Consider the following 16936-nt stretch of genomic DNA (forward strand, 5'->3'; position numbering starts at 1 on the left):
GAATTCTGTTGTGTTTCCTTCTGATGAGAGTGAACATGTGATAGAAGGCTGTGTAGCGATCACCTTGTATCATCTAGTTGAGTCTAGACTTTAGAGACCACCACTCTTCCTCTTGGTTGAGAACTGACACTAACTACGATTGGAGCTTCTTTTCCAAATTAATGAGCCAACCAGTAGGTCTGATCGCCATAGTTCTTTGGATGCCAAGATGAGCCACAATTCTTCTCTTCTTGGCAAAGATGTTACCAAAATGCAACCGGTTCCATACAATAGCATCCCTGGAGAATACAGAGATGGAGTTGTATAGATTGCTTTGATTTGACCAAGCTTACTGAACCACCTCTAGAAAGGTTTCATCTGACAACCAGAAGCTTTGGAATCGGAAAGGCCTATTAAGCCTGAAGGTTGCCTGAGGTTGGAGTTCCAGTAATATTGGGCAATGATCTGAGGAGCATCTTGTGAGATGGGTTACTTGTGCTTTTGTGTTACTTGTGTTTCTTGGTCCTCCAAATGTGGATTATTGATGAACCATGTTAGATGAACTCTGGCATTGAGCAGAGGGTATGGGTTTTTCTTTTGTGGTTTGATATATCTTTTTATTTATATATTTTTTATCTAAATGTTTACACATTTTGGTTTAATTTCTTAATAATCTTCATCAGACCCGAGGGTTTTAAGAAAAGATTGATTTGCTTTGCTGGTTGTGAATATTTCGAGGTAGAACAAAGGATTTCAACCAGCTTAGAAAGTCGATGATGTGTTTATAGAGCTAAGCCAACTTGAAAACCAAGTTCTATGCTTATAGGCCAAACAGCGATTGCATTTTAATTGTTATGGACATGTTTTGTGCATTGCATTGATACAAATACATATTGGAGGTTGGATTATTCTGGAGGCTGTATGGACCTTCTGGTATCTCACTGTTACGTGAACGTGTGTATTGATGTTCTTCGTACTGAACTTTGGAGTGTTTTATGCTTGAAACATTCCATTCATGATATCAAAACTTTGTGATCGCCTAAAATGATAGCATAAAAAACTACTAGCTGATATCTTAATTTGAATTTGGACATTTGTCTTCAAAAGAAGACAGAATTTCAGGCGTCACCATTTGCCAAAAAACAATAGATGCAGTGAGAAAGAATTTAAAGCTTGGTTTGTTTGATGCCCTGTTTGCCTTGGTGTGAAAAAGGGTTTGGTTAACGAAATAGATTTTTCAAAATTAACAGAAAATACCTAAAGAAGATGAAAAATGTTTTTTGCATTTGAGTAAAGGAAACCATTTTCCTTCATTTCTTGTGTCTTTCTACATGCCGTTCCTCTGTCAACCGGGTGTTGTGAGAGGAACAACCAAGTCTTGTTTCACAAGACCAGTGCCGGCTGAAGCTATAGGCGAGTTAGGCGGCCGCCTAAGGCCCCCACCGGTAAGAGGCCCCCAATAATAATAATAATATATTATATAATATTAGTTTTTCATCGGAAAAAAAAAAAAACCGTTTCTTACAAAGAAAAAATGACTGAAAGGACATGAAGAGTAATCCCATCACCATCATCAAATCTTGTGCTCGATGTTCTCATCTGAAGAAAAAAAAAAAAAAAGCCGTTTCTCACAAAGAAAAAAGACTGAAGGGGGATGAAGAGTAATCCCATCACCATCATCAAATCTTGAGCTCTACAGTTCTCATCTGAACAAAAAAATAAATAAATAAATAAAAGGCCGTTTCTCTGAATTGATATGAAAGCTAATCTCATCACTAAATCTTTAGCTTGCAGAGGAAAAGATTACAAAGGCAGAGAACTTTAGCTTGCAGAAAAAAAGATTACAAAAGGCAGGCAAAAAAAAAAAACACTCTTCACTCTCTGACTCTCCATCTTCATTCATTCTTAAAAAAAAAAAAAACTCTCTTTTTAGTTGGCTTACTTATCAATTGGTGTTGGCAATAGACTCGGTATATTCACAGATCTTCATTTCAGGTTTGTTTCTTGTTTTCTCTTACGTTGCCTCTTTCGTCTTCTTCATGGTTTGCTGTTGGGTGTATGGGTTTTTTTTTTTTTTTTTTTTGGAAGAGGAGTTTGCTGTTGGCTACCTGCTGGGTTTTTTTTTTCTTCTTTCTGGGTTTTGGCCGAAGTTGAGTTCAATTGCTGCAACTCTTTACTTTTTTGTTTTGGTTTGCTTTCTTAAATTTGGATTTGTCTAGAAGGTTATGGAATCAAATGGTCATTGGTCAATCCGTCAATGGGCCCGCCGCCCATTTAAAGAGTTAAATGTGAAAGACTTCTCTAGAAGTCTTACACGTTTTGTTTTCTTCTCTTTCTTTCTTTCTTTTTTTTTTTTTTTTTTTTTTTTTTTTAAGAAATCAGATTAGATTTAGTGGGTGGAGCCATGGAGTGGCTGGTCTTAGTCTTGGTGAATCAAGTTGGGTCCTTGCTACAAAAAAGATTTATTGCTAAAAAATATATATATATATATTGATAACAAAATTATAAATTTAAAATAATTTATTTTGTATTAATTTTAATTTTAATTTTTTGTTCAAGTTTAAAGTGTAAAATGATCATATTAAGTGTGCTTTTGATAAACCAGGTTTTATTGTCTTATACATTAAATTTATATTATTCTAGTTAAATTGTAATTTTTTTATTACAAATTGTGTTTCATTTATTCATAAATAGTTTTTAATTACAAATGTCTACTAGAAAATATTTATCTGGATATGAAAAACTAAAAAAAAAAAAAAAAGACAAAGAAGAACTAATTGAATCTCAAAAAGGAGCTATGGACAAATTTATTATTAGTAAAAAACAAAATCTTCCAGAAAATTTGAGTGAAGGTTTCATAAATGAACAAGAAATTGATCAAAAAGAGTTAGAAGATAATGAAAATATACAACAAAATGATAATAACGAAGGTAGTCATGATAATGTTCAAACATGTAATGTCACCATTCTTGATAATGAAGCTCAAAATAATTAAAAGGAGAGTGAAAATATTAATGATCAACCTAATTATATTCCTACAAATATTTTTGATCCAAGTCAATGGAAAACTATTGATATAAAAACTATTGATATATGAATTTATAATTAAATATAATAAAAGGCCCTGTTTAAAGCTTTCGCCTAAGGCCCCCAAATTTGTTGAGCCGGCCCTGCACAAGACCCAGATAGACCTGCCTCTAATATGGCAGATTTTCCTCAACCTGATGGAAGGAGCAAGGAGGATGGGGCAAAATTAGCTGATTCAACAATGGGGCAAGGTGGGGTTGGGTTTTGGCTGTCCCAATCGGCTTCTTGATTCTTGTTGTGCGTAGAAGACTTCACAACTCTCTTGAGGAAGGCAGGAATGGAAAGAAGCAAACATAACATTCTGACAAGTAGAGGAGGGCCAAATATCACACATCTATGTTTTGCTGATAATAATATCATGTTTTGTCATTCAACAATGAGAGTGCCAAAGACTCCAAGAACATTAGCAACTTCGGGCCAAAAAATAAATTGAGACAAGACAACCATATCCATATTAGCATGGAGATGTACTACATCCACAACATTTTCACAACAAATCATATGTGACAAGTAGTTGTTGGTTTTAATTTGAATCTACAACTTAAAATTACTTTTTTGCCCACCTATAACAACCAATAAAAACCAACCACTTAGAATTTGTTATAAAAATGTCGTGGATATAGCATTTCTCTATTAGCAAAGCCTTACCATTATAAATAAAGGTTTGAGTAGATTTACTACATAAAGTTGTAGAACATACAATCAAGAACCATATTTTCACCTCCACATGAACAAAGTTCCTCAGCTATATAGTACTGCCTTTCTAAGTGTAAAGCTGAGGAAATTGATCTTACCAAAAAGAAAAAGAGAAACAATTTCATAGAATTGAATTGTAATGTAGGACTTGCAGGCTCCTATTGTAGAAAATCCGGCTCTGCCTTTCGGAGTACTCTCCTGTTTCCGCATATCTGATGATTAGTTCAGGGCCTTACCACTGCTTCATGGGGTCTTCACGATGGTAGAAATCAGCAATCAAAAATCTTGTACATCAAGATGAAGCACTTCCCTCTTTTCTTAGTCAGGAACATGTGCATCTGCAAAATTATGGGAACAGGAAGCTTGATAATGTATCACTTAGTGCTTGAGCCAGTAGTTACGTAGCTGAGCCATATGGAGTAGTATTTCATCACGACCCTGATTGGTAACACTACTAGTCATAATCCATGGTGGTGCAGTCTGGAAGAAGCCACGTATCAACTCCTGAAAATCATTCACATTTTCTTCTGGTCTCTTCCCCCCATTCTTTTTCTTCTTCCGCTTGTCACATTTGGTGAAGACCAATGTCATGGGAACCTGTAAGAACATATATAAGCCGTCATACATCTTTCCCTTCTGAATGAATAGCTACAATATTACATTCTTGTTCATCTTCCTAATCCCTTCCTTGCACAATTAAACAGTTATGCCCAACATGAAAAGCAGCAGCAGTCACAGAGAAGTGTTTGTTGAGCCCTTCTTAAACTCAGGCCAAAAACATATTGTTGTTGCCAAGATACTTAGTACCCATCAAGTTAAAACAAGTGGGAGTTTTGTGCAGTGGGTACGACCATTTTAGGTGGCTGTAAACAGTCAAAAGATAGGGAGCTGACAGATTGAAAACATAAATCATTACTATTTATAGACACCAATAAACACGGGAAATAAGTCAATAAAGACAGGATTAATGGTTCAAAATTATTGAATAGTTTAAAGATCTAGTTCTGGTCGTTTTAATCATTTCACATAAACATATCTTTGTTTTTCCTGTTAAAGGTTACAGAAAATGAGAGTACCTGATTCTCACCCAGCCAACTAGCATACTCAAGATCAATTTTCTTGGCAGGAATGCTAGCATCTATGAGAAGGAACACAGAAACCAGTGTTGATCGGTTCAGGAAGTAGTCTTTGGTAAATTTTTCCCAATCTATGCGAAGTTCATGTGGTGCTGCTGCATACCTATTCATCATTCACAATGGACAATGTCATGACATAGAGTTTAAATGAGTAGATTATAAACAGCAGAATCAACCTCCTGCTGATAGGTGGTTCTCTTGACCCAAAAAAAAAAAGAAAATTTTGGAAAGAAAAATTTTACAGTCCACACACAGAAATACTTGCAAAACCTGAAGGCATGATAAAATTTGTTGCAAGTCTGATACCATGTTAGAAACTTAAAAGCAGATTAAAATGTTTTTAAAATTTCTATCTAAAATATATCAGACAATGCTCTCCCAGGCAATAAAGTAAAAGTAAAACAAATTAACCCACCAGAACCAAGACCTAGAAGAAATGCTACTTTTTGAAGACCTGGAAGTTTTTTAATTCCCTAAAAAGCACAGCTCATATCCTATCAATCAATTGATGTCTTAGTCCTCAACTTCACCATTTTCACATATTACAAAATGAACAAAGGAACCACGGAAGAAGCAAGTACTCATAGCTTTCAGACATACCCATATCCAGGCAGATCCACCAGGTACCAGCTATCATTGATCCTAAAATGGTTGATGCATTGTGTCTTCCCTAGAAGGCAAAAAAGGAAATGAATAGTCAACTTGTAGATCCTTTTCAAGTACTAAAGAGCACATCAGAATATAATTGAAAGCTCTAGTTTAATTTCATTACACATTGGTGAAGAGTAACAGCAAACAGAACATAAAAGGTAACTAGAATTTGAACATTTTTGAGATAATGAGAAGTAGGTCCGTTTACATGGCAAGGTTAAATTAGTGAATGTGGTGACAAGGGAAGGGAGTGCCACTTTGCTACTTGAATAATTCATCTCAGACAGTAAAACTCAACAACACTATTGCTTTCTTCGCAGTTACTGTCATTCACTGAAGTAGACAAGCAAACTTCATCAATGATAGTCCTAGTTCCCAGTGACAATGATATCTAATATACCCTAACCATTATAACCTGACTCACATTACAACTCACATAAGCATTTGTTACCATAAACATTGCCTAGACACTCTCACAGTCTCACCACAATTACTTTCAAAACGCAATAAATTCACATAGCCAAGACATCAATCAGTTTTTGGTATAATCAAAGCAGGATTTGAACCCAGAGTTTACCAGTTGAACTAACTCGAAACTCGAACCATAAAATTCACATAGTAAACTACAAAGAAAGAAAAAAAAATAGTTGCAAACTTGCAAATAACATTTCTCAAATTTAAAGTGTAACAACAGACCAGGTTTCTTCGAAGTAAGGGCGAGTTTTTTTCGTCGAACAATCGAGTTAAGAAGCGAGGATTTGCCGACATTGGATCGACCAACAAGAGCAAACTCAGGAAGCCCATCAGAGGGGCAAGCCTGAGTGTCGACACTGCTTTTAACGAAGTCAGCTTGCGAAACCTGAGCGTCCCTAGCGTACTTACTCAGTACAATATTGGAACCCTTCAAGATTCTCGTACTCAACGAAGCGGGAGTGTCGGAAGACACATCGGTATCTGGTGGGACAAAGAGCTTTTCGATTGAAATTGGGACATGGGTCTCTTCTGGGATGTCGAGATTGTGAGTTGGTATTGGGATGGGTTCGGATGTGGTCGAGAGCGTGGAGTTGAGTGCAGAGAAGAGCGTGGATGTGGTTTTTGTGGGTAGTTTGGGTTTAGGGAGAAGATTGAAGTGGGTGTAGAGAAACGGTGTTTTTGTGAAGAAGATTGAGGAGTGTAATCTTGGTAGCTGATGAAGCATTACCATTTCGTTCTATCTAAAATTTTGTACCCGTTTTTTTTTTTTTTCTTTCTTGATATTTCTGTGTGGCTAAGAGAGCAGACCATAAAAGCTCTGCTTTGTTCCTTGGTGTCGGAAAAGCCTAGCACAAGTGGAAGTGGTAGTGGGGGAGATAAATCTTGGGATTTTCGTTGAAAACGTGCCGTTTTTTTTTATCCACCTCCTAAAAAACGCCCAACTTCTTTAATTCTCGTGTTTTTTTTAAAACGACATGTCGTTGTGGGTATTTTCTTTCCCCCCCCCCCCCCTTTTTTTTTTTCCTTCTTAGAAAAATTGCAAAATATATCCTTGAATTTTGAATCATAATAATTAAATTAACGCTCTGATCATTTGAAGGAGGGTTCTTTTCTTTTTTGGATAGGAGTATTTTATATATATATATATATATATATATATATATATATATATATATATATATATATATATATATATATTTGCTTTGTTTTATGTTTTGGTTTATTTTGGGTTGAACATACAAACACCAACATATATAAATAAATAAAAAACCCTTGAGAAAAAAACAGAGAGAAAAATATGATTATCTATCGTTTCATTGTAGTGAAATAGTAGAAGAAATAAAATGGGTGGATGAAGTTTTCCAAACAATTCTACCATATTTTTTTTCTTCCAAAATAAGAAGAAAAGATAGAAAAGTACAAATTTAGCCCTATTTTTTTCATCATTCTACTTATAATAATAGGGGCATAATAATAATTTACTATTTATCCTTCCACATTTTCATTCTCACTGCTAAATACATGGTGAAAAATACAAATATTTTTCATTTTTTCATTATTTCAACCACACAAATGGATTCAGTATCATTTTAAAAATAGAATCAAATTTAGTGGATTAAATAATGACAGTTAAAGTATAAACAAAATTTCCAAAGTTTGGAATTGGAAGTCTTTGAGTTTTATTCCTAAAATTTTAAATTTTGAATTTCACTCTTTGAAATTATATTCAGTTTATATCAATAATTCATCCATTCATTTTCTATGTTAAGTAACATGTGTGTTTAGTTTATTAAATATTAGACTAAAAAAAAATGTTCATTAAATAAAATGATACTATGGCATTTTTTAACCTAAAAAAATTAAAATAATTTAAAAAATTAAAAATTAGATAAACTCAAAACTAAAATTGATGGGTGAACCAAGTAATTGACTAACAAAAAAAAAAAATTGACTCGTGTGCAGTTGGAATCCTCTCTTTCTAGTATATATCTCTTATTAATTTTTTTTTTGAGGGGTATATCTTATTAATTTATAAAACCTATAGAATAAAATTTATAATATTTTATGGCACGTTTTCTCTCGGTTAATAGAGTTTTTTTTTTTTTTTTTTTCCAAAAACTCAAAATATTCACAGATTCAACAGGCTTTTAAGTTTGGTCCTTGCCTCGCAATCACTCTTCATTCCTTGATCAGATCGATCTCTCTCTCTCTATCTGCACCTAACTCAAAGAGATCTCACTCACTGTACGGTTCAGAACCGTACCTCAACTCAGCTCAGCTCAGTTCAATTCCGATCGCCCCGCCATGGCTCCTCCCGCGCAATCTCAGCGCTCTTCCTCTCCTTCTCAACCTTCCGGGTAACTCTCTCTCTCTCTCTTTCTCTCTCTAAACCCTGTGCTGTTTGGTTTTTGATAATTCTGGGAAAACAAATTAGAATTTAAAAAAACTGAAATTCTTTTTTTGAATTTTTAGGTTTTGGTTTAGTTTTAGTTATCGTTGTTGCTTCAGATATGAAAATTCTTTGATTCGAACATATAATTGCATTGTTTCAAATTCCATATATTCAAACTTAATTTTAATGTTAATTTGAGTGATATAGTGCATTAGCAAATAAGTAATTGCATTGCCAATAATCGTTGATTGTTTTCATGTTTGATGCTCTATATTGGTTTTCACATTCTCAAAAACCTGATTCTGAATTACTGAGAAAAGCATTTGCATTTGGCTTAGTTGGTTTATTATTGCTTATATTGTTGAAATTTTAGAAACCTTCATATTTTATGACTTTGAAACCTTACTCGGAATCTGATTCTCGGCCAGAAAAGGCGAAGTCTCAGACTTAAAATCGCAGCTCCGGCAGCTTGCTGGAAGCCGGGCACCGGGGGTTGATGATTCGAAGCGGGATCTGTTCAAGAAAGTGATCTCGTACATGACGATTGGCATTGATGTGTCGGCTGTTTTTGGGGAGATGGTGATGTGCTCAGCAACATCAGACATTGTTTTGAAGAAGATGTGTTATCTCTATGTCGGGAATTATGCGAAAGTCAATCCTGATCTTGCACTCTTGACGATCAATTTCCTTCAGAGAGATTGCAAGGATGCAGACCCTATGATTCGGGGGCTTGCATTGAGGAGCTTGTGTTCGCTACGAGTGGCTAATCTCGTGGAGTATTTGGTGGGGCCCTTGGGATCGGGGTTGAAGGACAATAGTAGTTATGTGAGGATTGTGGCAGTCATGGGGGTTTTGAAATTGTATCATATATCAGCTTCAACATGTGTTGATGCAGAGTTTCCCCAAACGCTGAAGCAATTGATGCTTAGTGACTCAGACACTCAGGTTACTTTTCTAAGCCTATCATTTTCTACATTTTCCTTTTGTTATTTCCTCAATCTAAGTATTTTGCCAATGTTAAAATGACTTTTTATGCTTTACTTTAAATAAGGGAAATGTTTGTATGTTCTCTGACCTAGTGAGTTTTCATATTATTGTTTCATCAGGTCGTTGCAAATTGTTTAACTGCCCTGCAAGAGATTTGGAGTGCAGAAGCAAGTACCTCTGAGGAAGCATCCAGGGAGAGAGAAGCTTTGCTTAGCAAGCCGGTTGTATACAACTTTTTGAATCGGTATGTTCTATAGCCTAGGCATTTACAATAATCTGTGAATTATTTTAAGGAAAGCATTTACAATAAATCTGTGAATTATTATTAGGAAAACCACATCTTTATAACATCTATTTTAACTTCTAATAGGGTCTAACACAATTATTGGTCCTGTTGTGTTTTTATTTTATTAATAACCATGGCTGTTATATGAGCTCTATAAGTTTGATAAATGTATTTAGTGGATTGTTCTTGTGAATGAATACATGAACAAGAATTGCTTATTTGATTGAAGTAGATTGTGGCAATTACAATGTTACACATGGATAATGAAAACTTTGATTACAGTGTTTTTAATCAATTTACTGCTATGTGGCCATTATGATATTCCCTAGTACTGCTGGATTGTAATCTGACAGGTAGTGAAGAAGGGCCTTGTTGCATGCATGGGATGATAACATTGAAGTATTACTTATATATAAAAAAGAATCATTTGAAGTTACAGAGTGAATGTCATTTTGTACCATAGATTGTTTTGGTAAATGATTGATAAAAAAAAATTTGAATAGTGAAATTCCTTGTAGCATGTGTAGAAGAACCACAATTTATCATCCCTTACTAGAATATTTGTTGAAAATTTAAAATAAAAAAGCTGACATCTTCATGTTTTGATATGCAGGATTAGGGAATTCAGTGAATGGGCCCAATGTCTTGTACTTGATTTGGCTGCTAAATATGTACCCTCAGATAACAATGAGATATTTGACATCATGAATCTCCTTGAAGATAGACTTCAGCATGCAAATGGTGCCGTAGTCTTAGCAACCATCAAACTGTTTCTACAGCTGACTTTGTCCATGGCTGATGTTCATCAGCAGGTGCTTATCAAAGCCTTTCTTCTTCATTCTTTTAATTCAAACTGTTGAGAAACTGTGTAGTATATATAAATTACAAAAGAGTTCCTTGGATTTGCATAATGATGGATGTGGTATCTTAAATAAAAAAATAACTCTTGGTTATTACTATTAGTCTGGACAGCCCTCATTTCAATGAGGTTTAGACCACCCGGTATATGTTAAGCCATTGAAACACAATTCTACTTTATTTATCGTTTCAGACGTGATTTTATGGGCAGGTAATCTTGATTACATTGTTACACCTTCTTTGATGCTTGTCATCTTGGAAAAAATTGACTCCATCTTGTAACACTTGATTTATTTTCTTGTGGTCAGCTTTTCTCTAATAAGAGCTTTTACTGTTATTAGGTATATGAACGTATTAAAGCCCCTCTCTTAACACTAGTGAGTTCAGGAAGTCCAGAACAATCATATGCAGTTTTAAGCCACCTGCATCTCTTGGTGATGCGTGCACCATATATATTTTCCTCAGATTACAAACACTTCTATTGCCAGTACAATGAGCCATCTTATGTAAAAAAATTGAAGCTTGAAATGTTGACTGCAGTGGCCAACGAGAGTAACACATATGAAATTGGTAAGCACACAGCATCTCAATTTCATTTCTTAGGGACTTAAACCAAAAAGGATTGGGAAAATCTGTGTACTGTCATATTTGGTGACCCGGTCTCTGGTCACAGGTGCTGTTATTCTTTGTTAGCTTTCATGTATCACTGATGCATGACCACCTTGAGTCTCTTTCAGTGACGGAATTATGTGAATATGCTGCAAATGTTGATATTCCTATTGCAAGAGAGTCAATTCGGGCTGTTGGGAAAATAGCACTGCAGCAATATGATGTGAATGCAATTGTTGATAGGCTTCTTCAGTTTCTGGAGATGGAAAAGGACTATGTGACTGCTGAAGCTCTGGTAAGTTGTTATATTGTAAATCTAATATGCTAGTGCGGTGCCTTTAATTCCTGCAAAACGTATGTTCATTGCTTAACTATATCTCAACAGGTTGATTGCACATTCCGGGTTCTTCTGTGCAGGTGCTTGTCAAAGATCTGCTAAGGAAATATCCACAATGGAGTCAGGATTGCATTGCAGTAGTTGGGAATATCAGCAGCAAAAATGTTCAAGAACCTAAGGCCAAGGCAGCTCTGATATGGATGTTGGGGGAATATTCACAGGAAATGAATGATGCTCCTTATATATTGGAGGGTTTAATTGAAAATTGGGATGAAGAACATTCAGCTGAGGTAATTAAGCTGCTTGCTCTACATAGTGTTCTTGTGATGCCTTGGCTATGGGCTTCTCGTCCTTTATATACACTTCTTTGTGATTTTAAATTTTTTAGGGGATCTGACTTCTTAAAAAAAACAAATTTGGGGATCTGATTTACTTGTCAAAAGTTGTTCTCTTGTGAAAAGTAGGTTATTCAAAACAAATAGGCCAGTTTAATATCCCTGGGATCTTACTTATCAAAAATATCCCTGGGATCTTCAAATGTGTCATAACAATGTAATTGTAGGCTCATATGCTATGAGTTCAGTCATATATTCTACTTCACATGTTGAGCTGTGTTCTGGATTGAATGTCAAGTGCTTTATTGTCTCATCCCATTTATGTTATTTTTTGTGACATAACAAAATATTTATTCAATAGTTCATTCTAGTATGAGCCATATTATGGGTGGCAATCTTGAATCTATAGGGAGGGCAAAATGTCCCAGCCCTGCCCTCACCCATGCAGGTTCTTCCTGTCCGGAAGAGGGCACAGGATGGGGAATGATTTTGCCTGCCCTGCCCCAGTTGTATATATATGTATATACAATTTTATTAATATTTTTATGAATATCCTATTATAATCCTCCAAAATTCTTGTCTCTCTCTTCATACTCTTACTGCTGCACCTTCCCCTTGTTATCTCTCACTCTCATCAGTGCCAGCCCACCCCATTAGGGATGGCAAAAATGCTTTTGCCTTGTGCTCCGCACTGTTTCCATCCCTAATTGTAAGAGATGACGCAGTACTTTCACAACTTATATGCTGTGGTTTGAATTATAGACTTAAAATGTAAGATACACACACACGAGTTAAGTTCAAGTTACATTGGGTGTAATTTTAACAAAAGCTACACCACTTAATAACTTTAATATTTTGCGAATCCCACTGTTAGATCAGATGTTCTCGCCATCTGACGTCATTTACTTCTTTTTTTTATAAGTAAAATTTAATTTAATGGAAAAAAGGTCAAAAAACCAACCTAATGTTCTACTTTACTTTCAAATCCATAAAATTATTTTATGAGATGATTTTTATGGATTTGAAAGTAAATGACATCAGATGAGATGATGTTCTCGCCATCTGAAAGTAAATCCATAAAAATCATGTTAAAAATCATCTCATCTATACTTTATAGATGAGATGATTTCTAACATGATTTTAGAAACTGGACTGGACTGGACTGGCCGGTCTGATTGGTTCAACTGGGAACCGGGCAGCAGTACGGTCCAGTAAAAACCCTCAAAATCGGTGAAAAGTGGCCAAAACCAGGCTGAACCAGGAACCGGAGGCAAAAATGGTTTTTGCCCCAGTCCGGTTTTTAAAACCATGATTTTTAATCTCCAATCATCTTGATATTTGATGAGCACTATGGGTATTGGATAAAGATATTTAAATTGGGTTTTGACAAAATGCTTGGCAAATAAAAAAAATCTTAGATAATTTCTTGTCTGACTAATTGTAAAGATGGAATTTATAGTGTTGTGCTTTTGATTACTTCATTTACTTGTTTAGTGATGGGCTATCACATTGCTCAGGTTCGTTTACATCTTCTCACAGCAGTAATGAAGTGTTTTTTCAAGAGGCCACCTGAGACTCAAAAAGCCTTGGGAGCTGCACTGGCTGCAGGTCTTGCTGATTTCCACCAGGTCTTGTTGATCTGTATTGTTATTGTTATCATGATTAGTACTATCATCATCATCACCAATGTCATTATCATTATCACCATTATCATAATCATCATTGGTATTATTATTATTTTTAAGGAGATAATCTTTTCACAATATTTAAGACTTTTTCTTTTTGAGATGATAAAATTTTACTTAAATGTTATCAGTACTTAACTAAGTTTTTGATTAGTTTGTATAAAATGTTAAATTAAAAGTTTTAGTTGATTGCAGGATGTTCATGATAGAGCCTTGTTCTACTACAGGCTTTTGCAACACAATGTCTCAGTAGCAGAACGTGTGGTGAACCCTCCAAAACAAGCTGTTTCTGTCTTTGCTGATACTCAGAGCAGTGAAATCAAAGATCGCATATTTGACGAATTTAACAGTTTGTCTGTTGTGTACCAGAAGGTAACTGCAGTGGATAATCTTCTCACAATAATTTGTTTCATATCCCACATTTATGGGACACAACAATGGCATCTCCTCCCTTTAAACATGGGGTTAACAGTGATGTCACTGGTTCATTCTGCTTCATTATCAGTTAAAAAGTGCCAAGCAAAAAATATTGGAACACATTGACATGATTTTTATTTTTTTCATTGGTGAGTCACACAAGCACCCGGTGGGTGTTGAACCCACAAACTTACCCTCCACCAAACACTTGCAAGGGGAGGAGGTGCCAGTTGAGCTAGAGCTCATTGGCAACATTATTTACTTCATTATCAATTGAGATACCTTAATTCCAAAAAATCACCCCTTCCCACTGTATATGTAAGTGCTCTTTATTGGCAGTGATCACATTTAGCTTGTCTACAATGGATTAGGGTGAGGTGCAAATTGACTGATCCACATAATTTTGCAGCCTTCCTACATGTTTACTGATAAGGAGCACCGGGGGCCTTTTGAGTTTTCAGACGAACTTGGAAATCTATCCATTGGGGCAGAATCTGCAGCAGGTACTGTTGTTCCAGCTCACAGAGTTGAGGCAAATGACAAGGATCTGCTTTTAAGTACTTCAGAGAAGGAGGAAATTAGAGGTCCTAGTAACAATGGAGCTGCATATAGTGCTCCTTCATATGATGGTTCAGCTGTATCTGCTGCATCACAGGCATTATCAGAGTTGACCATTTTAAACCCCAGTGTACCAGGGCTTGCTCCACAATCTAGCTTGGCAATTGATGATCTCCTTGGATTAGGTCTACCAGAAATCCCTTCACCTGCACCTGCTCCTTCACCTCCTCTTTTGAAGCTTAATTCAAAAGCTGTTCTAGATCCAGGCACTTTTCAGCAAAAATGGCGCCAACTGCCAATATCATTATCACAGGTTTACTCCTAAATTATGGCATTACTTTGATAATTCTCTGTTTGTTTTTATTGATGCTCCTTTTTCACTTTGTAACAAATGTTGTGTTAGTGATTTTTACATTGGTAGCACAACTCCTCTATAAAGTGCTTCTATATTAGTCTGAGTTGTGGTTTGATTCTATATCCTTGGGAAACAATAGGAATTGAAAACAAGAACCATACCTATTCACCTCTGGCCTACCAATGCCACTTTTGGCCTCTAGAGGTATTTCTACCAGCTTTTGTATTATCAACAGTTCTCATAGATCATATTATTTAATCTGGTGCAGGAATATTCTATTAGTCCTCAAGGAATCGCAGCATTGACGACATCTGAGGCCCTCCTCCGGCACATGCAAGGCCATTCCATCCACTGCATTGCATCAGGTGGACAATCCCCTAATTTTAAGTTCTTCTTCTTTGCACAAAAGGTAGAGGAATTGTCCACATTTCTTGTAGAGTGTATAATTAACACATCATCGGCCAAAGCACAAATAAAGATTAAAGCTGATGATCAAAGTGCATCCCAGGCATTCTCAGCTTTGTTCCAATCAGCTCTCTCCAAATTCGGTGTGCCTTAAGGATTTAATTATATCCCTTCAGGGCCCAGCAGAAAATTGGTTATTTCCTATATTTATTGAAAAATCCTCCCACTCTCCAGAGAGGTTGGAAATGAAATAATATGAAATGAAAGAGAGTGGTAGAAGAACCTTACTCTTTAGCAGTAGATCATTGTATAATGTAATTGAAGATGAGAATTCTCTGTTTTTGTTTTTCCTCCCACACCATAGTTGCTGTATACCTCTCTCAATCTTGATCACAGGACATTGTCTTGTAGGAACACGTGTCAATTGTTTCAGTTATGCATTTAGGTTAGTCTTTCTTTTTGTTTTTCTTTACTTTTTCTAGTAAGTTTTTTTTTTTTTTCCTCTGTACCATGATGTGGAGCTGGCCTGAACTTCTGTACTTTTCCTTGTATCAGAAATTTCCTGGAAGGTTTTCTTTTTCCTTTTTTTGGTGAGTGAACTTTTCTAGATGCATGAAGATGTTTTTTCTTTCAGACTTCTGTACTTTTCCTGTATGAGAAATTTTCTGGAAGGTTTTCTTTTTCTTTCGCAAAACTTATGTTAGTGTTCTGTATACTGTATTCTTGTATCATTTGGTCAAAATTTGTGAAAATGAGAGGAACAAGCACAAGCTATACTACGTTTGTGCGAAGGACAAGTTTGGTTGTGGTTTTCAATGATGGTTTTTGCCCACCAATGAGCAAACAGTGTCAGCATCTGTCGTTGATACAACTGTATCGTTAAGGGAATTGTAGCAAGATTCACGTCAAACAGATGTTGGTCATTACGCTCATTGTGTGCCTTGTATTTTTGCTTAGTTAGACGATGAATGTGTATAACGAAGTACACACTTGTGTAAGCTTTGTTTTGGAAAGATCATCAAATATCCACGATTTGATTTGGTGATACAAAATCCAAATAGGTTTGGAAACCTAATAACCAAACTTTTAAGAGGATTTTTATAATTCTGTATATTAGATATCCACTATATAAAGGTTTAGACACCTCACATCCAAGGGATTTATAATAGTGTATATCAAACATCCAGGACAAGTTTAGAAACATGATATGTAATTTTTATTTTATTTTATAAAACAAATGAACTTTATTAAGAAATATTAGTAACAAATATATGATGGAGAAGAGTTTGTTCTAAAAAAGAAAGACTCTTCAATCCAAACTGAAAAATTATCAATGCTTATAGCATGTTTAGCTAAAAGTTAAGCATGAACATTGCCCTTTCTATAAACATGAGAAAATTTAACTCCTTGAAATTTATAGGACATAACTTGAATTTCATAAATCGGATTAGCAACAAAGACGCTATTTATTTAGGTGATATGCAGAAGTTTAGAAACTCATAGAACAAGTTTAGAAACCTAATATGCACTATTTATTTAGTTGATTACATATTCACAATTTACTTAGAAAATAAAACTCTCTAAAAAAAAAAAAAAACTTAGGAAGTAAAAAATCTAATTAGTCTGGAAACAAGATTCTAGATTTTTTTTTCAAAATAACCAAATCCTTTAAATAATTTCATTAGTTAG

The 16936-nt window shown here is 35.2% G+C and overlaps 2 protein-coding genes across 3 annotated transcripts; one reads left to right on the forward strand and one right to left on the reverse strand.

The window, feature by feature from the left end:
* Positions 1-3675: 3675 nt before the first annotated feature.
* On the reverse strand, positions 3676-6923 carry LOC142611832 (GTP-binding protein At2g22870). The gene is made up of 4 exons (XM_075783972.1): positions 6246-6923; positions 5499-5568; positions 4839-5001; positions 3676-4359 (listed from the first exon to the last, which is right to left on the reverse strand). Exons 1-4 carry the CDS (start codon positions 6751-6753, stop codon positions 4141-4143), a joined length of 960 nt encoding a protein of 319 aa, XP_075640087.1. The 5' UTR covers positions 6754-6923; the 3' UTR covers positions 3676-4140.
* Positions 6924-8115: 1192 nt separating this feature from the next.
* Positions 8116-15941, forward strand: LOC142613397 (beta-adaptin-like protein A). 2 transcript variants are annotated; one of them, XM_075785747.1, is made up of 11 exons: positions 8116-8380; positions 8844-9360; positions 9522-9646; positions 10302-10500; positions 10888-11116; positions 11284-11450; positions 11573-11782; positions 13345-13455; positions 13708-13884; positions 14339-14800; positions 15111-15941. In XM_075785747.1, the coding sequence occupies exons 1-11, from the start codon at positions 8328-8330 to the stop codon at positions 15399-15401; spliced, it is 2541 nt and encodes an 846-aa protein (XP_075641862.1). In that variant the 5' UTR covers positions 8116-8327; the 3' UTR covers positions 15402-15941. The 2 variants fall into 2 exon arrangements, with proteins under 2 accessions (XP_075641862.1, XP_075641863.1); XM_075785748.1 differs by lacking the exons at positions 13345-13455; positions 13708-13884.
* Positions 15942-16936: the final 995 nt, after the last annotated feature.

Source organism: Castanea sativa, chromosome 10 (assembly GCF_040712315.1).
Source record: "Castanea sativa cultivar Marrone di Chiusa Pesio chromosome 10, ASM4071231v1".
NCBI lineage: Eukaryota > Viridiplantae > Streptophyta > Magnoliopsida > Fagales > Fagaceae > Castanea > Castanea sativa.